Consider the following 26,945-nt stretch of genomic DNA (forward strand, 5'->3'; position numbering starts at 1 on the left):
ACAGATAGATAGATATAAGATAGTGGGCAGACAAATACATAATACAAAGACAGACAGACGGACATACATACAGATAGACAGATAGATATACGATAGTGGGCGGACAAATGCATAATACAAAGACAGACAGATAGATAGATAGATAGATAGATAGACAGATAGATTAATGGAATGTAATAAAATGAAAGGAACAGTGTTCTGTCAAAAGTGTTTTCGCTATAATGTGTTTCCAATTACTTATTATATCAGCTGAAGAGTTTAAAATATATGTGAAATTTTTCCTTTAAAAATAATTTTGTATGTGAAATAGCAATTTCTGTTAATTGAAAACACAACACAATGAAATAGGCTGAGCTTGCAGGGAGAGCAGAATTATTTATCTTATTTCTCTATAATTACACAAAATCCTTTGTATCTAATCTTAATGTACACATTGAGACCAATACTTAGGGCCTGCTGAGCTTAAGCTCTCCCTTGAGATGAAGTTTCTTCAGTTTAGGGGAAGTCCCTCTAAGGATTTTAGAAACACACATTTTAGCTTGAGGGCTGTTCTAGGACCATGCAGGGTTCTGGAGGTGAAGAAGAGATAACCGCATTACAACATAGTGGGACCGTAATTTCTCTCATTTTTTTATTTACATACGTTGTCTATAACCAGTACTTAAAGGGACATAAAACACAATTTGTTTCTTTCATGATTCAGATGGACCTTGCAATTTTAAATAACTTTCCAATGTATTTATATTATCTAATTTGTTTAATTCTCTTTGCATTCTTTGTTGAAACTTATACTTGGGTAGGCTGCACATATATGCCTCTTGTCATTATCTCTCCGCTAGCTCCCAGTACTGCATTACTGCTCCTTCAGCAAAGGATACCAAAAGAAGGAGGCAAAATAGATTTTAGAAGTAAATTGAGAAATTATATACAATTGTATGCTCTATCTAAATCATGAAAGAACAATTTAGGGTTTCATGTCCCTTTACGAACTGAAATTGTCAGTATAGATGGGGATACAATGGGTAAAAGCAGCTATTTTAAATGAAAAAAAAATCAAGGTAAAAGCGCTATCTGTTATAACTTTACTACACTCCAAGAGGTAGAATGGACCATTTAAAAGTAAAGATAAATAGAATCAGATTGTGTAAAAAAAAACAAAAAACAACTTACTGCTAGATCACGAGTGGCGAGAAAGTGATAAGGGGCATTTTGCGGCTCTTGCGCACGTTGGAAGTAGCATGTGTATTAAGAGTTGAAAGAAAACAAGTTTGCTTAAGCGCAATTTAATTTAAGACACGTCAGGTTATCGTGACTTCAGCGCTCTGCTTAACTGTTATGCTCGACTAAAATGTTGCACAAAAAACATCAAAAACACATTGTACAAATCAGGTGTTAGAAAAAAAAAGAAAAGGGCTGCAAAGGGCTTTTACATAGAGATACAAACATAATTGTATGTCTTAATGTGTATGTGTATGCATATATGTATGTTTATATGTGTGTACATAAGTATTTATATGTGTATATATGATTTACAGACATATATAAACACATAAATACATATGTATACATACAACACACATATATGTATATACACTGCAAATATTTCACATCCAATATTCTTCACATAGAGGGATATGCTCTAATTATTTTAAAACAGATATTCTTATATATATCTGTATATATCTATACCTATCTATAATCATATAAATTTATATAGGTATAGCTATATATATATATATATATATATATATATATATATATATATATATATTACCAAAGAACAACATATATATATATATATTTAAGAATATATTCTGCTATATGAAGAACATTGGAATGTGAAATATAAATATTTCATGTCGGTTAGCGCACTTGACTAAACCAGATCGGGTTTGCACATGAGTAAGGGCATTAGTTTTTTTTTCCACTTTTCGCGCTCCATTGAAGTCTATTGGGGAATACCTTAACGCGTTTAAAACATTCGACGTTTGCGCTTTTGTGCGCGTCGGGTTACCTCTCGTGCACATTTTTTTTTTAACTTTCAACTTGTAATACAAGTGCAATCCGGCGAGACTTCATCTAGTGAACTTAACGTGTAAGCGGGACTCATAATTTAGCCTTTAATCGTTTTCTTGCAAAATAGCACCTAGATAACAGTGGGACATTCTGGAAGTTCTGTGCACAAGCAAATCTGACTCCCGTTTACCTAGTCTATTGACTTAATACTAAACCAAATCTGGAAGTTTTATGACATCAGCATAGATAAGCTCCCATTAGATTCAGAAACTAAAATTCATGATATACTGGTCTCTGATCACACAATAATTTCCATCAAATTTCAATTGATAAAATCTGAAAAGCAAGTAAATAATTTTTTTCACATTTCAACATTTTATAATACACAAACAAATATATACCAGCGCTAATCCACTATCATATTTCTCCAAGAAAAGATAAAATATTATAATTGAAACATAGTAAATCACAATAAAGGATCAGACCCCAGTAAAAAAAAAAAATTATAAAACACTGTAACTAATGTAGCCTATGATTGTTACAAGTGCCTAACACAACATATACATGCCCAAATTAAAAAAAAAAAAAACAACTTTACAACATTGCTTATAATGTACCTAAAGTCCAGGTATACTTATTATATGATCCCAGGTCAAAATGATATTACTCCAGGAAAAGACATCTAGAATCGGCAAGTGTCCAAAACAATGGCTTTAGTGAGCAAAAGGAGTCAATGCTGCTCTCATTAGGTGATGATTCCACTGATCACCAAAGTTCTGGAGACACTGAGGCAAAAGAGTAAGAGAAGCGCAAAACGACTTAAAAGATTTATTCAATAAATATAAACAATAATACATAAAAACTTACACTTAGGTAAGCGTAGTCTCGTGTCCCCCAAAAAGGAAATAATCAGAAGCCGCAATAGTTTGAGTCCAGCTCTGTTCCAAACGTCCGAGTTCTCGAGTGAGCCATCTAACTCAAAGTTGGGGTCTGACGTCAGCTGATTCGAAGATCCGGAGCGTCCTTCGGCGAGCGGGTCTCTCACAGGCTATGAGGCTGTCTGTGGGGCTTTGAACAATAGATCCTTACGCGTTTCGTCCGTGATCTCAGCCAAACTTTGTCAAGGGTGAATGGATGAACAACTTGATCAAAGTTGAATGATAGAGCCAAGTTCCATAGTTCTTTTATGCTAAACAGAAGAGCGCCCTCTGGTGACATAAATGGCCCCTTACATACACAGAATGTCTAAAGCAATCTGAAATACTATATCACTACCGGTGATTCAACCATTTGATAAATATTGATAAATATTGAATTAAAATGTTAAATACATAATAGATACATGATAATCATGAACTATATAAAAAACATTAACTATATGAAAATTAGAACACTATCTACAATCAAAACATAAATAAATAAACATCGATAAATTTCATAGATGATAAAACCTCAATTGATTTTCATACCGAAAAAAATAATAACACGTATACTCTCATGGGATATTCTTTAAAAGCACTCATTAGGGGAAGATGTTAGAGAATACTAAATTTAATACTTGGTTGTCTGGTCAATGGAAAGATTTCCATCATAATAACAGAGGGTATTATGATAAAATTGAAGTATATTGAGAAAGGCAAAAGTGGTTTTGAGATGAAAGATAAAAGCATATATGTGTAACTGGAAAAGAAAACAACAAGCTAGGGAACTACAGCTATCTAATCAGCTCAGGAATGCATGTTTACGATATAGATCGGAGAGCTCTAAGTTTAACTGGGATAAATATTGCCACGCTAGAATTGAATGTGACTTATTTTTAAAGTAAAAGTGTTTAGAGGAAGATATGAAAATCAACAATCGATATAAGAGGTATATTGGATGCTCAGCTAAATATTTAGCAAAAATAACAAAGAATAGGAAGAGTAAAAACTATATAGCAGCAATTAAGGAAGGGGGTTATAGATATACAGATAATGAAAATATCAGGGAGGCACTATTTAAATTTTATCAAAATTTGTATAAAAAAGTTGATGAAGATCTATCTTAAAGAACAAACTTCTGGTCCAAAATTTTCAAGAAATTATCTTGAATTGATCAATAAACCGTTCTCAGTAGATGAGATATGTGAGGCTATCGGTGAATCCAAACTGAATAAGGCAGTGGACCCAGATTGGCTTCTGGCAGAGTTTTATAAAATTTTAGTAGAAGATATTAAGTATACACTTACTAAACTCGTTAATTCGTATTATATTACTAATATGCCAATATCAAGCTACATTTCCACAGCTAATATTACTCTTATTCATAAAAAAGGCAAGGATGCAGAAGAGCAAGCTTCCTATAGGCCAATCTTTGTTTTAAACGCAATTATAAAATCCTCACGTCTATCTTAGCGAACAGGTTAACCAAATTTCTGTATAAAATAATACATCCTGATCAAACGGGCTTCATACAAGGAAGTAATATGTCTTTAAACTTGCATGGAGTGTAAGTCATTTTAGATTATTTTTAGAATACAATCCCTCAACAATTACCTAAAAAATCCAATAAAAAGAAGATGTTTGACACAGATCTGGCTCTGCTGTCATTAGACACAGAGAACACTTTTTACTCCATTTCTTGGAATCACCTGCTAGATTCATTAATCCAGTTTGGATTCATTGGTAGTTTTGTAGAATTTATTCGGAAATTATATACAAATCCCCATTCCTATCTATTGATTAATGGTTGCCCCTCAGCTAGAATTTTATTAGGTCCTGATACTCGTCAAGGATGTCCCCTTTCTCCATTATTGTTCAATTCATCTATAGAATACCTTGCTATATGGCTTCAGTCTGAATTAATAGGGCTTAAATTTGGTACTGAGAAGATTAAAATATTATTGTATGCTGACGATTTACTGGTTTTCTTGGAAAACACAAAAAAATCTATACCTTTATTATTAGACATGCTCACTATCTTCAGCTCGATTTCAGGCTATAAGATCAATCTGGGAAAAAGCGAATTGATGTGGATCATGAAGAAGCCAGATAGCTATTTACATCATCCTTTTAAAAAAAACAGATCATATAACATATTTGGGGATACAACTTCATAAGAATGCAAAATTTTGGTATGAGATGATTTTTCCGCAGGTTTTTAGTAAATCTATCTCAGATCTTAAAAATTGAATGGATCTTCTCATTTCTTTGTCAGCCAGAATCAGCTTGATTAAAACAATTATATTTCCACAAATTCTGTATTTGTTACAGAATTTACCACTTTTTATTTTTAAACAGCAAATAAATAAATTATATTCAATTTGTTCACAATTTTTATGGAAAAAGCAAAAAGCCTGCATATCAATAGCAAAACTTACTAAAAAAAAAGAGAATGCTGGGCTGGCGTTGCCAGATATTAAACTGTACAATTTTGTAACGTTAGCCAGGACCGCTATGGACTGGCTAACAAATCTTAGTAAATTCAACTCTAATGAACTTGAAACAGAAATAATCTCACCATTCTCCCTCAGGGCGATTTTGCATTGTTCAATAGGGAATCTCCCTAGTATTCTAACAAATTTAATAACTTTTAAGAATGTTATCATTGCATGGCAGAAGATTTGTTCTAACCTGGGAATAGATTTTAAATGCTCTTCCCTTCTTCCAATATGTGGGAATCCAAAATTTATACCAGGAATCCAACAAGCAGTTTTTAAATCATGGTCCCAAAAGGGGTTGATATATCTGAATCAATTGTTCTCTCCTACCGGACATTTACTATCCTTTAATAACCTTATTCACTTGTTCAAAATATCTAGGAATGATCTGTTTGCATATTTTCAGATACGTCATTTTATTAAGTCTAAAAGTTGGAAAATTGAGCTACTTTGTCGATGGTCCGAGATCAATCTATCTATCAGGAAATGTTCTGTAGGCAAATGTTCTATATCGTTATTGTATGATATTTTGCTCTCTAAACAGGGTCAGTTATATATGAATAAAATTCAAGCTTTCTGGGTATTGCATTTTACAGCAATAGACTATATTAATATTAGACACAGTTTTATGTTAATACAAAAACTTACAATTCCCATTGGTTGGAAAGAATCACATGTCAAACTGATTCACAATATCTATTTCTCTCCCTCTAAATTGGCAAAATTATTTCCAAATAATGATGTTTACTGTTCTAAATGCCATCTAGATAAAGCAGATATTCTACATATATTCTGGAAATGTCCAAAAATATCACAATTATGGTCCAAATTAAATTTTTGGTACAACAAACTTTTTTTGGATCATTTCAAGATTAATGGTAGATATATTTTTTTTCTGACAGATTCGGCAATTATTAGACTGAACTACTACCATAGTTATTGTACAATGATAATGTGATACATGATATTGAAGAAGTGGAAGGATATTTCTCCACCTAGTTTTACTAGTTTTATAAGTACCCTCCTACAACATATTACGTTTGAGACTCAGAATATTAATTTATTAAACGATTTATATCAGCTGTTAAAACTGGGCTGTTTCCTCTTTCCTGGATACCAGCTTCATCAGTAACATAATAATTTGAAGACTGTGTTAAAGCGAGTAATGTTATAGAGGGATGGAGCGATTTATTTATCATTTATGGTTATGTATATATTTTTTTGGTCTATTTTATGTTTTTGGGGGGATAAAAGTAAAATTTGTATGGTTCACAGGCATGTGATAGTACCAAAAGATATTGGGATAATATATACAGGGATTGCTTTGTATTGGTGTTGGAAACTTTGAAATCTGGGTAACCTTTGCGAATTGAGATTAATTCTTGGAAGACATGTGGTTTACAATTATTTTTCGCTGGTTTATGTATTTACTTATTATTTCTGTATTAACATATCATAATTTGTCATCTGTTTTATGGACATGAAATGTATGTAACTTTCTCTCATATGTCTTGTGAACCGGTTTAATAAAATAATTAAAAAAAAAAAAAAAAAAAAAAGCATAGATAAGCTCCCTGTAGAGACCACAGTCTCTTTGTAGGGCTGTGAGAGGAAGTAATGGACACTAAACGAATGAAGTTTAAAAAAATAAATAAATAAAAGGTAAAATCCATATAAATAGATGAATAATACATATTTAAAATGCTTATATTAAGTACATACCACACCTTAGAGTTTTTTATTACAACAATTAAACAGACTGCTTAATATCCCTTTAAGGGAGAAAACAATTACAATCCACTGTTCCTTAAGTGTGAAAGCATTTTTTACACACAAAAAAAAAAAAAGAGCAACAATAGATATGAATTATCTGAAATTGGGGGACAGTAGCGATTTGCAGAAGAGCTTCTTTACAGAAAGGGTTGATTCAAGGAATAGCCTTTCAACAAAGGTGGTAAAGCAAGACTGTGGCGTAGATTTATCAAGCAGCGAATTTATCAAGCAATCTACCTCTGACATTTCCAGCTCGCCGGAAACTTAAGTTAAGAAGCTGCTCCTTAACTCATCCGCCACCTCTGAGGTAGAGGACAGCAATCATCCCGATCAGATGTGAACAGGATGATTGACACCCCCTGCTAGTGGCCGATTAGCCGCAAGTTTGCAGGGGGCGGCATTGTACAAGCATTTCAGAAATGCTTGTGCTATGTTAAATGCGCTCTCGGCATTTAGCGATGTCGGGTGGACGTGATCAACCACAACGAATCATGTACGCCTGCCGCTTGATCATTTGGCTCCTGTTAGTTAATTCAACAATCTCTGGAAAGCACAGAAGGCTACTCTGAGATTTAAAGGGGCACTAACGCACTAAATACATGTCATGCAGCTCCTGCTAATCATGGGGGCTGCCATTTTGGAACCTAGGTTACACTGCAAGTATCTGAAGGAGAGGAGCTGCACGTGTGCAAATACTGGAATTTAGTGAATTATAGATTTGGGGGAAAATCCTGTAGAATTTTTTTGCTTTAAAAGTAAACAAAATAAATGGTAATATTTTTGGGAAGCCACATGTAAAGGATCCTAGAAATGACTGACATTTCTATGTAATTATACTCTGCATACTCTCAGGTGATCTGAAGACAAAAAGAAACCCATCAAGAGCTTTACAATTATTAGTGACATTGGCAATTCCTGGCCCTTATTCGCTGCCTCCTCATTCTGCCAATTAACATTAGCACAATTCACAGTACAGCCAATGGCCTCTAGTTATTAAGGTCTGTCGGACCTGATCCGACAGTGCGGATCAGGTCCGACAGACCTCGCTGAATACGGCGAGCAATACGCTTGCCGTATTCAGCATTGAACCAGCAGCTCACAAGAGCTGCTGGTGCAACGCCGCCCCCTGCAGACTCGGGGCCAATAGGCCGCCAGCAGGGGGGTGTCAATCAACCCGATCGTACTCGATCGGGTTGATTTCCGGTGATGTCTGTCAGCCTGCTCAGAGCAGGCGTACAGGTTATGGAGCAGCGGTCTTTGTGACCGCTGCTTCATAACTGCTGTTTCTGGCAAGTCTGAAGAGTCGCCAGAAACAGGGGCCGTCAAGCTCCATCCGGAGCTTGATAACTAGAGGCCATTGTGTAAAGTATAAAATACAGTAACAGTGGGGATGGACTTGTAGTGACATTGTCAGACACTTCCTATTAGCAGCTAAAGAGCTATGGCATTAATCACACTGAATATCAGTCCCGGTATTCTGATGCTAAATGTAATTCTATTCAGTAATCTGTAGTCACTAAACATAAAACAGCATCTACAAACATACAAAAACCTCAGATTGCTATTTTGTTTAAACTAAATGCAGTAGAATTGCATAATTAATAAGTACATAATAAAAAAACAATGGTTTAACACCATGGGGCCGATTTATCAACCCCGTATGGTGCCGTATGCACCTGTTTCCGTGCAAGCCTTCAGGCTTGCCGGACACAGGAGATAAGAAGCAGCGGTCTTAAGACCGCTGCTCCTTAACTTGTCCGCCATCTCTGAGGCAGCGGACATCAATCAGCCCAATCGGATACGAACAGGTTGATTGACACCCCCTGCTAGGGGTGGATTGCCCCCGAATCTGCAGGAGGTGGCATTGCACAAGCATTTCACAAGAATGATAAATACCGATAGCGGATCATGTCCGCCCGCACATTGATAATTCGGCCCTCTACTCTGAATTTAAAATAAGCACTAGATTTTTTTTCTGACAAATTAATTTTTTCTTCCATTTCCCGCCCCCCTGTATCATGTGACAGACATCTACTAATCACAGACTAGTAAACGTATACCCTATGAGCTTGTGCACATGCTCAGTAGGATCTTGTTCCCCAGAAAGTGTGAATATAAAAAGACCGTGCAAATTTTGATGATGGAAGTAAAATGGAAAGTGTCTTAAAACTGCTTGCTCTTCCTGATTCATAAACATTTATTTTGACTTGAGTGTCTCTTTAATCCATTGAATAAATCCCATAACATTTTTCTAATCTAGATGTAGTTACACTTCTGTGTGACAAGTCCTCATACCTTTAGTTCATCTGCATCGTAGAAGTCCACATGCACGGCAGGTACCATCCATGTATGAAATAGCGTAGCCAGAATCTGCTTAGCTATTGTATCTGCGATAAGATGAAAATGCAGTGGATTCCTCCTGTAAATAAAAACAGTGTTTGAAATGTGAGAAAGCATAAAGCTAAGAGCACAATAGTCCAATGCTGAATTCCTGTTAGGCTCATTATAGTAAATATTTTTATTAACCACTCAGTAGTTAAATATCATTACACTTTTTTTCATTCATATGTTTTCAATACTTTTTATATGAAATTGTACATATATGAGATGATCAGAGAATTTAACAAAGCATACAAATGTAGTACAGATGTTTTTGTGTGTTACTTTTTATAGAAAGTTCTATGTGACTGTGAATGATGTGTTTTAACCTAGTGAAAAATACGACTCCTGACCTTTTTTTATTTCACTGAGTAAAAACACGTAGCACATGAAAGTTTGATGAACATTAACATTAATTCCACTGCAAAAAAGTTTTAGTATTTTGCAGGCATCATTTTTGCATAAAGCTGATTTTGCATTTGAGTGTTGCAAGAAGCATAGCTGTGAAAAAAATCACCCTCGGTTTGTGTCTGGTATTAAAAGCAAACACTGGATGTTTATTTTAGCTTAAACTACATTTCTGAATTTCCTGTGATGATTTAAAAGCACATAAAGTACCATATATCTGCAATATTCATATAGTATTCTCCCCATAAGGTCTTGCCTAAGAGCAGTTAAATGACATAACCTTTGAAAATCCTTTAAATATGTTTTTCTTATCTCCTCTTCTGTAAAATACTTCTCAACGTCTGCTGGGAGTGCTCCTTGTGGGAGGAGCTTCAGGTGTTCTGCCCTCTAGGGGGCATAGCTATTCTCTTGATAAAATTGAGTGGACTTGGGGAGCATGCATGTAGCCAGACGGGTTACAGGCAGTGTCAGTGTGCTTTCTGGGTTGACTTTGGACACCAAATAATTTATAGAAAATATAAAGCTGTGGTAGGAAGTGGGAGGGGTACTATGTAGAACTGGATGATTGGGAGCACTAATACAAATAAGCTCTGTTTACGAAGTAATTATTCAGAAATTACTATACAGCATGAAACATGGTTAGACACACCCCAACATATAAGTTGGAAACCATCAATGAGTGAAAAATTGCATGTATAACAGACTAATTAAATAACAAAAGTAAATTGCAACTCACCAATACATGATTAACCATTTTATAGGGAATACAATTTTAAAGGGATTTAAAACCCACAGTTTTTTCCTTTCGTGATTCAGATAAATCAAGCGTTTTTAATCAATTCTAATTTACTCTTATTATAGATTTTTCTTTGTTTTCTTGGTATCTTTATTTGAACAGCAGGAATGTAAGCTTATGAGCCAGCCCATTTTTTGTTCAGCACCTAGGTAGCGCTTGCTGATTGGTGGATAAATATAACAACCAATCATCAAGTGCTACCCAGGTTGCTGAACCAAAAAGTTAAGCTTACATTCCTGCTTTTTAAAAAAAAAAAAAAAAAAGATACCAAGAGAATGAAGAAAATTTGATCTGCTTAAAATTACATGCTCTATCTGATTAATGAAAAAAAAATGGGTTTCATATCCCTTATAGTTTAATATCCCTTTAAACTGAACACCGCCCAATTTCTACACCTGAAATATATTTCTGCTTACTCCCACTGTAACTTATAGGAACACAAATACTGACATTAGCCAAAGAGCTCTTTTCTATTGTAAAATGCAAGTCAGGTCCTTTTCTTATGATGATTTAATGGCTAGCTGTCACCCTAGGTATCCACCAGTATATTAATCCATTTATTTTTTATTCATATGACTTCCATTAAGATCTAAAGCCCTCTCAGAGGAATTAGTGGAGTTGTCTGTTAACAAAGTAACAAACTCAGTGCAGCCAGTTATGTGTCTGGAGAATATGTGACATTGTTGCAGTTGGAAGCGATCAGTTTGTCAGCTTCTCTAATACAATTATGTACTTAATCAGCTATTTACATAATTGTATTACAGGAGATATAACAGGAGTAACAATGTTTATATTACAGAGGATACAGGCGCCCACTATGCATTTAATACACACATTTATACATCATTATAGGCTAAAGTGGGAAATTTAGCTTATAAGGAAAAGAGGTTGCAAATGTACTTTGCATTGGGAATATCTACTTAGTTACACATCTCTAGCATATGGAAGAAATAACAGACATAAAAATAATTAAACCACTAAATACTGTGAACAATAATATGAAGAATTACAGTAGTTGTAGCATCAATAACTGACTAGTAAAATGTTCTGCATCTTATATTCCAAATGCATATGGACAATGTTCTTAGGCTAATTTCTATTAAAAATAAATACATAAATAAAAAAGGAATATATACAATATGGTACATGAGATATTGGTAGAATTATTATGCAATACTCTTCAAGCCAGCTTTTATCTCTATTAAAGGGATATGACAACATATTCTTTGAGTCAGACAGAGCATACAATTTTTTAGAGTTCCCAATTTACTTCTGTTATCAAATTTGTTTTGTGCCCGTGATTTCTTTGTGACTGAGAAATAGTGCTGGCATCTGTGGTATTTTTTTTATTTATTTGTTTAGTATTGTTTTGAAGACATTTATTGTTCTTTCACAGTGGACCTCATTACCTATGGTGAGAGGTGAATGGTTCCAAAAATACAAGATACATGCTGCTGATCTGACATCTCACGGCTGTGGTGTGGGACAGGTGTAAAGCTTTATATACTTTTTAGTTGCAATGTTGCTGCATTTGTTTAGTGGTTTAGTGAGATATTAGTTTCAGGATTTAGTTGATTGCATTTTGGCCATTGTCTAAATCTGGGTTGGGATATAGATTGCCCCCCCTCCAGGAAAAAGCAGTACCCTAGATTATGTGGCCACAGTAAAATCAAAAACAAAATATGTGTGCTTTGGGGACACCTGTGGATTGGGAGGACAGCAAATAGAAGGGACATTACAACCTCATATATATCTGGTCTAATGTCAATGCACTTTTTTTTTAAGGAAACATGTTAATTGTGTGTTTAATAGTTATACTTTTTATTGGACCCTTAAAAGGCCATTACATACAGTAGAATTGCTTAATCCACAAATTCCCAATGCAAAGAAGATGCAATAACACTTATTCTGGAGTTTCAAATTATCAGTAAATAGCAGTATTTCTAAAAATTGGAAAGATTGTTTTTTACATTCCCCTGCCCACTGAATCATGTGACAGCTATCAGCCAATTACAAACTAATATACTCAGTAACAGCTGGTGCCTCAGAAAGTGTGCATATAAAAATACTGAGCAAAAATGATAATGGAAAGTTTTCTATAACTGTATGCTGTATCTGAATCAGGAAAGTTTAATTTTAATTTAAGTGTCCCTTTAAGGATTTGAAAATATTGATGTGTGGCCCCTACGTGTTAGGAAGTTAGCCATCACTGGTCTAAATAAAATGAAATACAATTTTCTCAATTTGATATAAGATCACTGATTTACCAAGAAACTGATTCAGGATGATGTCAGTGATACAAAAAATAATTGAAACAATGTTGTTGTTTTTTTGAAAAAATTTGACAGAATACTGAATTGTATTACTCTTCCAAATATTTTACTATATTTATCTCAGAAATTACAAAAGAGCTTAAAGGGACAGTCAACCCAAAAATTACTGTAACTTATTTAGATTAGTTAAATAACAATCTTTACAGTAAACTGTAACCAAATTTCCATCAGCTGACATGGCCGCTACCCGGACACCCCCCCAGCTTTCTCTTTTTATAAATGCCGTTTTACAAAAAAAAAACAAATATTTCAAACTTTTGAGAGAGAAGTATAAATTGCAGTTGATCCGTGGATACAATGTTAACACACAGTGCACAGCATGGATGAGAGGCAGTGAGTGCCGGGTATGAACAGCTATTAGCTGAAATTGCAGGAGCGCGCAGGGACGAGACTACTAGACTCAAGAAAAGGATCCTGTACTAGTGCAAGCTTTTGGAAGACGTCAGAGAAGGAGGGGTCAGGCAGCCATTTCAAAACGGCAAGATGAGATCTAGTAAGTTTATTTTCTGCCAAAGTTTATTTAGATAGAAATTTGGCTACAGTTTACTGTAAAGATTGTTATTTAACTAATCTAAATAAGTTACAGTAATTTTTGGGTTTACTGTCCCTTTAAAGATTTCTGAGGCTTGGAAAAAAGTTGGATACATTTCCTTGCTTCCAAACCCTGACGCTGATGTATTATAAGACAAATCTTTGAGAGAATGAGCCTCCTTTAACTTTAATATTGAATCAGTATATATTTTTTTCTAAAGTTCTACATGTAAATTAGTGAAGACGTACGTATAAATATTGCTTTTGGCTTTATGGATGCAAAATATTTAAATAAAAAATGTAGAAAATGCTTAAGTTTACTAGACAGTTATTCCAATATTTATTTTTATAATGCATCAACAGATTGATTGATCGACACTCGTAACAAATTACAGTATCCTTGTTGCATGAACCTCCTACGCATTTCGACAGCATGAGCTGTTTCTCCAGTTTGGGAAATGCACAGCTGTGTCTGGCATCTGTTTTCCTGCTCATCAGTTTCCTCATCCAATGTAAATTACAAAGGTTCAGGTTATCTGTAATTTACCAGGTAATGAAAAGTCTTATTATGTGTTACACTTTTTGAAGAACAAACTCTAGGATGCCTTCCAACATAAACCACACTGAGCCATCTCTAAAAACCTATCTCTAGCTAGTCATAATAACAAAAGTATGCCATAGACTCTGCTCTGTGAAGATGGCTAACACTTTTTTTTTTTCTTTTTTTTTTTAAATTTAAGTAGTAATAAAGTCAAAGACAAATAATAAAAGTAGTTAAGGAACAAGGGTGGTCAATTTCCAGTTTTGGACACATCCCAGTATTTAAAATGCCTGCAATGTAAAAATGTATACAAATAACAAATTTTATTTCCCTGTGTCATGCAAAAGGTGAGATATCATTATAAGCTATGTGCATAGATATCATGTTGATTAATTCATCTATATATGAAACTATTTTAAATATAACTTCTGTACTGTAAGTTGCAATAAGGCCCTGATTTCAGCATGCCTGAGGTGACCAAATTCACACCTCAGAGTTCAAAACAGACATTTGTTCCCCAACCATAAGGTATACACTTCAAAAGAGCTTGTGTTCTATGATCTTTATCAGGTTAAAATCTAATTTAAATTGACAAGATAAACGTGTTACCTAGAGATGCCCCCTGTGGACGGCAGCCTAGAAGTCTACAAGTGATCAGTTCTTTGAAGCTAGCAAGATTTCAAGATAACCAGCAATTTAAATAATTCACACTTCAGTGCAAAATAGTACACACTGAGTTTCAATACATGAAGCTCAGACTCACGTCTATATGGAAGACATGTGGAAGATGTGAAATTTCTTTAGACAAGTTGTCCATATAGTTTTTATATAAATTAATATGCCCAGATTATATGAATAATATATATGAATCCAGGGGATACATCACATGTTGCACAATATACATTAAATATGAAGTAGAGTGAACAAATAGTTGTATTGGTGAATTTAAAATGTTTGGAAACTGTTTCAGAATGAATAAATAACATTTCCGTTTGTAGATACTGGTATATAAATGACTATGTAATGTGTGCCCTGAATCCTATCATATAGTTTATGCACTCAATAATAAAGTGATATCCACAGATATGCAATATTTGTAGTAAATGGAATAAGATCAGATACAAAAATATATATCTAATTGATTACTACAGATTTTAAATTGCAGGTACGTATGGAATATGGAGAGGACTGAAAAATGTGGTGTACATTAAATATGGAACATACTGTAGTTATATTAAAATGGAATGATGCTCAAATATAGATATGGCTATATGATTAATTACACCAGACTTCTACTCACAGACTATATATATGATATAAAATAGTAAGACATATATCAGATGTATATATATATATATATATATATATATATATATATATATATATATATATATATATATATATATATATTCTAAGTATACCCATGTTTAGTTTCAAAGCTACATGCTAAATTATATTTGATGGACCATATACTGAACAAATAGTTTATTAAAGCTGGGAAATTATAGATGTATCAAATGTACATATATATATATATATATATATATATATATATATATATATATATATATATCTTTAAACAGTTAATATCTTTGACAAATTAAATTACATTTAATTAACTCAAAGGGTATATCCAGATACTATGGAATGATTAGAGAATGAATGAGTGGTTTATCACTCATATAAGCTGCCACACTATGCAAGAAAGGGACAGACTCACTTTGTAAAACAGAGATACACACCGTTTGGAATACTTTCTCTGAATCCTGGCTGGAAAACTCTCTTTGGGCAAGAGAGATACTCTGTGACCTGTACCCTTGAAAAATAGTGATACCTTCATGTATGACCATAAGAAATATCTGGAATATTGCACTCTCAAATTAGTTTATTGGTAATGTATTAAGCAGGTTGATGTTGTTATGTTTTTAATGTTTTAAAGCAAATATATTCTTTATTGCTGTAGTTTAATTGAAGCTGGTATTTAAAGAGGTACTTTATAAGTGCAAAGCTAGCATTAAATAGACCAGTGTATTTCATATATTAAATATACTAGCTAGTCAATTATTATTGAGAATAGGGTCAGACATTACTATTTATAAATTCGATTGAGTTACTGTGATATATTTTAGAAATTGCATTTACAATTGTGGCTAAGTTGGAACTATTTAATGCTATATTAAGTGGTATATGTTGAGTTGATAAATTTATGTAAAAATCTCTGGTTGATTATTTAAAATATTATAAGACTATTTTTGGGAAATATAGTGAATTGTATTCCCTGGAAATTTCATTATATTTGTGGGAGTTAAGTTAAGATTTTAATGTGAGATTTGGATATAACATTGTTAAATAAGCTATATATTGAATTGGTTAATATATCTGGCTAAATACAAATTGTTCTTGTAAAATTCATGTGGGATATCTGTTAAGTGATTCATTTTGAGTTAAGGTTAATTTAAAGAAATATTTTGTCTATAATACTGAGGTACCTTTAATTCTTTCTGATCAAAGGTTAATTAATAGAAACATTTTGTCCATTCATGGGCTAAATAACAGACAATATCTATTGAATAGTAATTAATCTAAATATCTCTATAGCCTGCTTTATATTTTAATATTGTATTGATAAATTGATAGATATAACTGGTCATAGGTGATATTCAGCTAATACATAAATATAATCAATGTGTATATAAAAATTAACTGATCAGAATTTAGGAATATTTTATATTGAGATCAAATATAAATTTTTAATATTAGTATTGTTGTCAAATTTATAGATATCTCAATAGTGTTATTTTGGGGTACACTACAGAAATGTAACATCTTACTGGACTGCATTGACTAAATTCTGCTATATTAATTGGAGACATTGCTGACAATAGTTTTATACTGCTATTAATGATTAATATTCATAATTACAATACATAACAAGTTGGTGGCAATTGCTGCTGATAAATACACCAACATTACTGGAGGACACTCCTGAGACGTATCAACACCTGTCTTAAACTAAAGTTAACTTTACAAAGATACTTAAATTTACAATTATTTTACAAATATAGTCAAGTCTTTTACAAGATTATTATTATTACAATTAACAATGTTTATTTACAATGTTTGTGCTGCCATATTTATAAAGGATTGAGGAGCATGTATAGGATTGCTATAATCAGAAAATCCTTGTTCTGTGTGTTACTAGCACTCAAGAAATAAAAATAACTGCTCTATTACTGTCATAAAGAATGCTAAATAATAACTGAGTTGGCCTGTGTGCTACTGGCAGCCAAAGTAGACTGCTAGAAGGGCGGAATCATTATATGTGTGTGCTACTGGTAATGGGGGGGGGGGGGGGGGCAAAATCACTTATTTTTGTATACTACTAACAGACAGACAATCAGGTGACAATTACTGTTTTGTTGTTAGCAGCCAAGGGGTAATGTGTTTGCCCATAATAAACTACATATATAGCAGGATAGGGTTTGGGAAAAATTTAACTCCAACTTCAACTCTTCCCCACCCTTGTAAGTACTTGTTGTCCAGTATTATTGTGTAGGAAAACAGGTTGGCTTTAAGAGATTTTAAACAGAATATACCTCCAAAAGCATTTTATAAAGTGAGATTTAGCACAAATGCTCACATTTAAAAAACTTTTAAAATTACCTATTTTAAGTGAAAAAAGCAAAAGTAATTAAATGCCCATGTAGTGTCATAAGAAGATAAACACATAGTTAAAGGAGTTTCAAATAGACTTCATGTCTGCTGTCTATAAGCACATAAATAAGCCTATCAAATCCCTAAATACACTCAAGAGTATTGCTTATATTTTAATGCATTTTTGAGGTTTTTTTGTGCTAGTAGAAGCCAAGGTAGACTACTAGTTAAGAGGGGGATCAATGGTAATATTTTTTACAGAGCGAGTGAACAATTAGCACTATCTGCGACATACATTTTAACACATTTGCTGAACAAATTATGTATAAATAATAATAATAATAATAATAATAATAATAATAATGTTGAACAATTGAACAATCAGGTGTGAGTTATCAGTTCTGACCAATGAGAAAATTTTGGAGCATAGATTAAATTTAGCATGAAAGAAGTACCATTATCTATTATAAAAGTGACAGTAAATTATTGCGTTTCAAAAAGGTTAAGATTTACCATCACTAAAAATAAATAGGACTTTCAGTCATCACTTTATAAAAAAAAGTATGATAAACTTACCATTTCTGTTATGCAATTTCTTTGCTAAACTCAGTTGCTCCGGCCGCCTATGGCATAGTGTTCCGATGTGCTGTTTCCACCTTTAAACCAATAGCTGTGCTAGCATACAGAACAGTGCCACATGACTAGCACGGCTATTGGTTTAGAGCTGGAAATATCACCTAACTGTGCCATGGGCAACTGGAGCCGATGAGTTTAGCGAGGAGGCCGCGGCACAGAAAGGGTAAGTATATCACACTTTTGTTTTATAAAGTGATGACTGAAAGTCCTATTTTTTTTAGTGATGGTAAATTCTAGCATTTTTTTAAACATTAGCATTTACTGTCACTTTAATTATAGATAATTGGACTTCTCTCATGCCAAATTTAATCTACATTCCAATATTTTGAAACACTAGGATTTACCATCACTTTAAAGTGTTATCTAAAATGTGTCAGATGCCAGTGTTTCGTGCAGGTTAGTTTTTGTTTGTTTTTACCTTGATTCTCTGAATATTTTATTGTTTTTCTTTTTTGTAAGAAATAACATTTGTTTTAAATATGCCTAATTGTGCCAACTAGACATCTAATGCTGGATTTACCATTCTATGTAATATGTTTTATTAGCATGTAGAACCAGTATAGCACCTTATTTTATTTTATTTCATTGTCTCTTCTTTATAATATCTTATTCATGATGACAATGATAACCAAAGATTTACATTAAAAAGGACTTCAAAACTAGAGAGCATTTTACAAATTCTACTATTGCAAACATTCCAAAACCAGTCAGTTCGAAGTTCCATTTTCACTGAAGTTCAATCCTGGCATAAATCCTGAATAAACCTGGACTATTTGAAATGGTGAATTTGTCTCCACAAGCTTCTCAATTCATGCTGTATCACAATGGGATCCGTCCAAGCACATGTAGAGACTGAGATTTTTCCCTCTTGTACCTATACAGTGGAGACAAGGCTCCTATTGAAGTGTCAGCGCAGTTTTCATTATAAAAAGCTGAAGCTTTTTTATTCAATTCTATTCTTTTCACTACCAGCTTTTAAACAAAGGAGATGTTTCAACAGTGTCATGATGAGGTCATCTGAGACTTAACATATTTATTATAGGGCCTGTTGCAAGCATAGCTCAGAATAGTAATATCCAGTATACAAAGTCTCAGGTATCTGTGTATGCAGTGCCTGTATTATAGATCTAACGTGTCCTAATTTGAGATGCTACCCGGGGAATTAATCAGAAATCCTTGCTGATTCCCCTGGAGTTGGCCAAGCTACAGCAGAGACACACTGGAAAATAGCTAATTTGTATCAAGTGTGCATATGATTTATTGGAAGTAATATATGTGTATACTAATGCATTGTTTATAGAATTAAATCTGCACTAATTAACACTATCTAGCTTTAATTAACATTGCATGGGTGTTGATAATCATTTTTTTTTTTTTTAAATATACATAAATGTATTTTTACTTGTGGGAAGGTGAGAAAATACTAAAAATATTATTTAAAAGGACAATTATAGTGGAAAAAGGACATGATAATTTGTTATGACATGGGATTTTAGCACAAATGACCCTGCAGCTCTATGGAGTCGGTCACAGTTCTTTAAAAAAAAAAAACATATCTAATGATCTTCTAGAGAAAATCCCCATTAAGTCCTGCAAAGGGGATAAACACACAGTTAAAGTACTGCTCAAATGTTGGTCGTGTGTCTACCACTGTTGATTGGGTGAGTAGTAGTTTCTGCTCAGGATCAGCAGTTCTCTGCAGCAGTTCTTTTTTTCTGTGTCTTTAGTCCCTTTGAGGGAGTTAAACATATAGCGTTAAAGGGTCGAACAAATTAGGGCATGTGAATTTTCCCACTGTCATGGTTTTTTAATGAAACTAAACAGATATACAAATAAAAGCAATCCTAGATTGAAAAATATCAATATAGTTTACCAGTCAAGGGAAAAGGTACGAGCCCACTCATGCCTATATACTCAGTGCCAGTCAATAGCTTAGACACACCTGAATAAATGTATGTTTCTCATGACCGTAGCGCACCTACTCAACAGAGAGCCCCCGAAGGTGACTAAATAGTAATTATTAGACATGTGCAACGCTAAAAATTTCGTTTTGTTTCGTTTTCTTTAGTTAATCAAATAATTTTGTTTCAGCAAATTAGTTTAGTTAAGTTAAAAAAAAAATAGTTTCGGCTAATTAGTTATGTTAAGTTAAATCATTTTTTTCGGATCCGTTCATTTTTTCGGATCCATTCTTTATTCATATGCCTTATTTTATTCTGAAGTTTAGAATAGAATAATGCATATGAATAAAGAATGGATCCGAAAAAACGAAAGGATCCGAAAAAATTATTTAACTTACAATAAATAATATGCCGCCGATTGCCGAAACAAAATAATCTAAAACTGCTGCCGGCACCCACATAGCCGAAACTAAATAAAGCTATTAACCCCTAAACCACCATCCCCCCACATTGCCAACACTAACTAAACCTATTAACCCCTAAACTGCAGTTCCCGACATCGTCAACACTAACTAAACCTATTAACCCCTAAACTGAAATTCCCTGCCATCACCAACACTAACTGAAACACTAACTAAACCTATTAACCCCTAAACTGCCATTCCCAAACATCGCCAACACTAACTAAACTTAATAACCCCTAAACCGAAGGTCCCCACATCACAACAACTTAAATTAAACTATTAACCCCTAAACCTAACACCTCCTAACTTCTACATAATTAAAATAGACCTAAATTAAAGTTACAATTATTAACTAACTACCTATTTAAAAATAAATACAAACTTACCTGTAAAATAAAAATAAAACCTAAGCTAGCTACAATATAACTATGTATTATCTACCTAGTTAAAATAATTACAAACTTACCTGTGAAATAAAAATACAACCTAAGCTTACACTAATAAAACCTATTATTACTAAAAAATAAAAAAACTAACATTACTAAAAATAAAAAAAAACTAAGATTACTAAAAAAATTAAACTACAATAACAAAAATAATAAACACTAAAATTACAAAACATAAAAAAACTACCATTACAAAAAATAACAAACGAAATTATCCAAAAAAATAAAAATTATTCCTATTCTAATCCCTTGTTTGAATAAAAAAACCACCCAAAATAAAAAAACATGTAATCTATAATAAACTACCAAAGACCCTTAAAAGGCCCTTTTGTAGGGCATTGCCCTAAAGTTAACAGCTCTTTTGAAAAATAAAAATAAAAACAAACACAAACAAACAAACACCACCTAACATTACAAACCCACAAAATAAAAATAAACCTAATCTACCCATTGTCCCGAAAAGGGCATTTGTATGGGCATTGCCCTTAAAAGGGCATTCAGCTCTTTTTCGGGCCATTAAAAATAAAAAATGCCTAATCTAAAAAAAAAAACACCCCAAAAATAAAATAAAAATCCCATTACAAAAAATAACAAACAAAATTATCCAAAATAATAAAAATTATTCCTATTCTAATACTTTGTTTAAAAAAAAAAAAACACCCCCCCAAAAAAAACGAATCTATAATAAAATACCAATAGCCCTTAAAAGGGCCTTTTGTAGGGCATTGCCCTAAAGTTAACAGCTATTTTGCTAAAAAAAATACAAAAACACCCCCTAACATTAAAAAACCCCACCCCCCCAAACCCACAAAAGAAAAAGAAAAAAACGAACTAAAAAAACCTAATCTACCCATTGCCCTGAAAAGGGCATTTGTATGGGCATTGCCCTTAAAAGGGCATTCAGCTCTTTTTCGTCCCATTAAAATAGAAAAAGCCATAATCTAAAAAAAACACCCCAAAAAAAACCAACTAAACACTAACCCCAAAATCGGTACTCACAGTTACTGAAGACCGGTAAAAGATCTTCATCCCAGCGGCGAAGCATCTTCATCCAGGCGGCTCCATCTTCATCTATCGTGGGACCGGCATCTTCTTTTGCGGAGGTGGAGCGGTCAATGCGCAGAGGTCTAGGCGGAGGTCCATCGGTTCGACGTGGAGGTCCTCTTCATGTGATCGTCCGCCACACACTGAGGATTCAATGCAAGCTACCCTTTTTATATTGGGGTACTGTTTCATTCCTATTGGCTGAAAAATTAAAATAAGCCAATAGGAATTAGAGCTGCTTAAATCATATTGGCTGATTTGAACAGCCAATAGGATTTAAGCAGCTCTCATTTCTATTGGCTGATTCAAAATGGCAAAAATCTGCACTGTAGCTCAAAACGAAATTTTTTAGTCAAAACGAAAATTTCTGACAATTGTTTTTCGAAACAAATGAGACCACAAATGAAATAAAACAAAAAGTTTATTTTTAACAAAAATTTCGGAAAAGAAACTGAAATTTTTCCTCACTTATCTCTAGCAACCACACATCATCCAATCTTGTTTGCACTTAGTTCAGCAGTAATATGTTTTCAACAGGAGAATGAGCCAAAACACACCTCTAGGCTGTAGAAGAGATATTTGACAATAAAGGAGAATGAAGGAGTGAGGCATCAAATGACCTGGCCTCTATAATGCACTGACTTAAACCCAAAAGAGACTCTTTAGAATGAGTTAAACCGGGGAGTGGAGGCAAACTAGTCCACAAGTGTCCAGAAAAGATTCTCATGAGGTTACCTTATGAAGATGGTTCAGAAAATGCTAAGAGTGTGCAAAGTTGATACAAGACAAAGAGCAGCTACTATGAAGAATCTAAAATCTAAAATAGTTTTGACTATTCCTTTTTTTTTTTTTTGGACACTTCAAATTTCCATTTGTGTTAGGTTATAGTCTTTATGAATTTACTATTATTCTAAAATGTGGAAAATAGAATTTATAAAGAAATCCCTTCCAGGAGTAGGTGTCCAAACATTTGACAAGTACAATATATAATAAATACAGTAACTATTGGTGCTACATTTCTGACACAGACACTGGATCTTCTCCAAGTTCCTGTCTCATTTTTTACTACTGGCACACACATAATGTTTGACGAGAAAATGTATCCTTATTTTTAAAGGATGCAGAGACATTAATATAATTTTCTCTCTGATTCTAAGGGCTACTACCAAATAGCCTGAATGCATATTCAGAGTTTTCTCAGTAGGAGCTGGTGACTCAAAAAGTGTAAATATAAAAACACTGTGCACGTTTTTTTGTTAATAGAAGTAAATTGGAAAGTTTACTTTAACATCTCTGGAACCCAATCCGTACCACTTGCATTTTAGTGCTGGTATCCCAAGTCAATGGTTAACACATATTGTGAGAGCATTAGTATGGTGCTTGCTGCAATACGTCAGATATCACTGATGCCATTTTAGAAATAAAACAATTCATGTTGTCCTTTGTTCTCTTGAGTTTCTGCTTCATACTTTGTTGTTCCTAAAGTTGAAGACTCCATAGCACTAATGTCAATATTAAAGGGGAATGAAACCCACATTTTTTTCTTCCATGATTCAGATAGAGCATGCAATTTTAAGCAACTTTGTAATTTACTTCCATTATCAATTTTTCTTCATTCTCTTGGTGTCTTTATTTGAAAAGCAGTAATGTAAGCTTAGGAGATGGTCCACTTTTGGTTCAGCACCCTCGGTAGCGCTTGCTAATAAGTGTCTAAATGTAAGCTACATGTAGCCACCAATTAGCAAGTGCTACCCAACAAAAATGGTCCAGCTCCTAAGCTTACATTCCTCCTTTTTCAAATAAAGATAACAAGAGAACGAGGAAAAATTATAATAGAAGTACATTTGAAATGTGCATAAAATTGTATGTTCTATCTGAATCATGAAAGAAAAAAAATGGATTTCATATCCCTTTAAGGTAATTATAGTCTAACTTGGCATAATATATATGTTTGACATATGCACAAGGTCAAGATCATTTTCATATAATGCTCTAATAGCGCACAATCATGTAACATTAATAACAACGTTGACTGGCTACACAGATAATTTGTAAGTGCTAATATTGCAAGAAAACAAGTAAGTTGTTTGCTGTTTTTTTTTTTTTGTTTTTTTTTTAAACAAAATCAGTTTCTTTTTATGTTTAATTAGAATTAACATATTATTTATTTTTTACTAATGGAGCACTGTTTCTTTCATGATTCAGATAGAGCATACAATTTTAAGAAGCTTTCTAATTTACTATTACTATAATCAATTCTTTTTCATTCTCTTCCTATCTTTATTTAAAAAGCAGGAAAGCTTAGAAGCTGGCCCATTTTAGGTTCAGCACCCTGGATAGTGCTTGCTTATTGGTGACTTTATTTAACCGACCAATAAGCAAGCATAATCCAGGTTCTAAACCAAAAATGGGCCAGCTCCTCAGCTTTACAATCCTGCTTTTTGAATAATGACAGCAAGAGAACGAAGAAAAATTGAAAATAGGAGTAAATTAGTAAATTGTTTAAAATTGCTGATCTATCTGAATAAAAAAAATGGGTTTAGTGTCTCTTTAACTGCTTCACAATAGGCTGATTTTTCATGTTCAAGATTTTATGTACTATAGATGGTAAGGAACACCCACTAATGATACACATGGAAGTATAGGTGATTCAAGGCCCAATGAATTTCAAACATTATTGGTAACATTATTTGTAGGGACATCTTTAAAATAAATCTGCTCTTTTGATTTGATGATAAGAAATACATCACACACATTGCTTTTAATGTTTAGAGTCCAGGGTATTTAATTTCTATCTCACTGTACATTTTTTACCCTAGTATTGTTCAATCAGAGCAACACTTAGCTCTAATCACTGGACTGTTTTGATCAGGAAATTTAGTGCAGATCATTATTCTGTTTGTTCTTTCCTGCCAAGACAAGTCTGGCCTTAATAAACAGAACATCTAACTGCAAACTAATGGGTTTTATACTCAGTGGGTTCAAGAGAGGCTAGAAATTGTGGGATGCCATTGGCTGCTAAATCTTTTTTATTAATACAACAGGGAGCAAACTGTCTGCTTTACTGAAACTAGTCAGATGGGTATTAATCACCCAGCAAGATCAGATACATATGTTGAATTAGTGAAAAGGAACTTGACATGACCCCATTAATGATGTGAAAATAATATAAAAATAAATGTAAAGTAATAAAAATAATGAACACTTTATTTATTCCAGTAATATGTTCTATTACATAAAACAAGTTGTTCCTTGCATTAGTTTGCCTGATTATAATTTAGGGTGACAAGAATAAGACCTGATTCCCAAAATCAACATTTGCCGGGACAGAGCCCATACAATTCTCTAAAAACGAAGAATTGAACATGAAAGTCCTGGCGAGTGGCGAGCTGCCTCCCATAGAAGGTAATAAAGCAATAGAGAATCTTTCTGGGGAGAGAGTGAATATGAAAGGGAACAATGATACATATTTGGAAACAACTACAAATCAAATTGTAGTATTTTCAGTGTACATTTGTATTTGCTTCTAGGTTTGCATACCTCTTACTATTTTTAGAAACATCACGTATGCCTAAAATGTTGCACTCTTTAGTATGGTTTTAATATTCAAAATGTAAAATTTTGACTTAATACATTACATTCTATAATGTGTTTTCTGCATAGTGTAAATAAGAATTTTACTGTCAAATTTAAATTTGAAATTTGCTGATTACTTTTGACATAGTTTTTATTGCATATTATTAATGTGATTTTAATTTGTACATTACAATAATTATTTTTGCTTTGTACTTTCTAACCTGACTTTTTTTTATTGAGCACTGTATTATTAATGTGTAAATATCTCCTTCAAATACAGAAATAGGGAACTCTCTTAGTAGTAGCGGACCTATTCAACAGAGGGCCCTGGTGCAAAATATTTTGTTGGGCCACCCTCAAAATTTAACTCCGTTACAAGCAGTAGTATTAATATACAGTACATGTAGCTCTGTATAATGATTTTGATAATAGATAGATAGATGACGATAGATAAATAGACCTGCAACCTGCTCTTATAAAAGGCTCCCCTGCTTCAGGACTGTACACATTCTGCACACAGATATGTATAGACTGGCTGCTATGGGGCCCCTTTGGGCCCTGGTACCACTGCCCCTGCTGCACCAATGATAGTTCTGCCCTTGCCTCTTAGGTAGATACACAACTTTTAAAGGGATTCTAAACCCAAATTTTTTCTTTCATGATTCAGATAGAGCGTGCAAATTTAAGCAATTTTCGAATTTACTCATATTATCAATTTTTCTTCATTCTCTTGTTATCTTTTTTTTTAAAAAGCAGGAATCTAAATTAAGTAGCCGGCCCATTTTTGGTTCAGCCCCCTGGATAGTGCTTGTTGATTGGTTGCAATCTTCTGTTTTTTTGTGTTCTACAATGCAAATGTCAGTCTATATTTATTTAAAACAGCTAAATAATGAGGTCTGAGGAGCGCCTCGAATTGGGCAAAGGACAACTATGTAGCTACAATACAAACAAATTTATTAATCACAGACAGTGGATATTCTAATATCGATTAGTTAAAAATAGCCGGTTAAAATAGATAAAATAAAGTCA

The 26,945-nt window shown here is 33.3% G+C and overlaps 1 protein-coding gene across 3 annotated transcripts in view; it reads right to left on the reverse strand.

Moving 5' to 3' along the window:
- Window positions 1-26,945, reverse strand: part of LARGE1 (LARGE xylosyl- and glucuronyltransferase 1) — a 1,302,608-nt gene that overhangs the window by 578,455 nt on the left and 697,208 nt on the right. For all 3 annotated transcript variants that reach the window (XM_053718971.1, XM_053718973.1, XM_053718970.1), the window contains one exon: window positions 9,503-9,626. In XM_053718971.1, the coding sequence (XP_053574946.1) occupies window positions 9,503-9,626 (124 nt within the window). The remainder of the gene's footprint in view (window positions 1-9,502; window positions 9,627-26,945) is intronic.

The sequence above is a fragment of the Bombina bombina genome, chromosome 6 (assembly GCF_027579735.1).
Source record: "Bombina bombina isolate aBomBom1 chromosome 6, aBomBom1.pri, whole genome shotgun sequence".
Taxonomy (NCBI): Eukaryota; Metazoa; Chordata; class Amphibia; order Anura; family Bombinatoridae; genus Bombina; species Bombina bombina.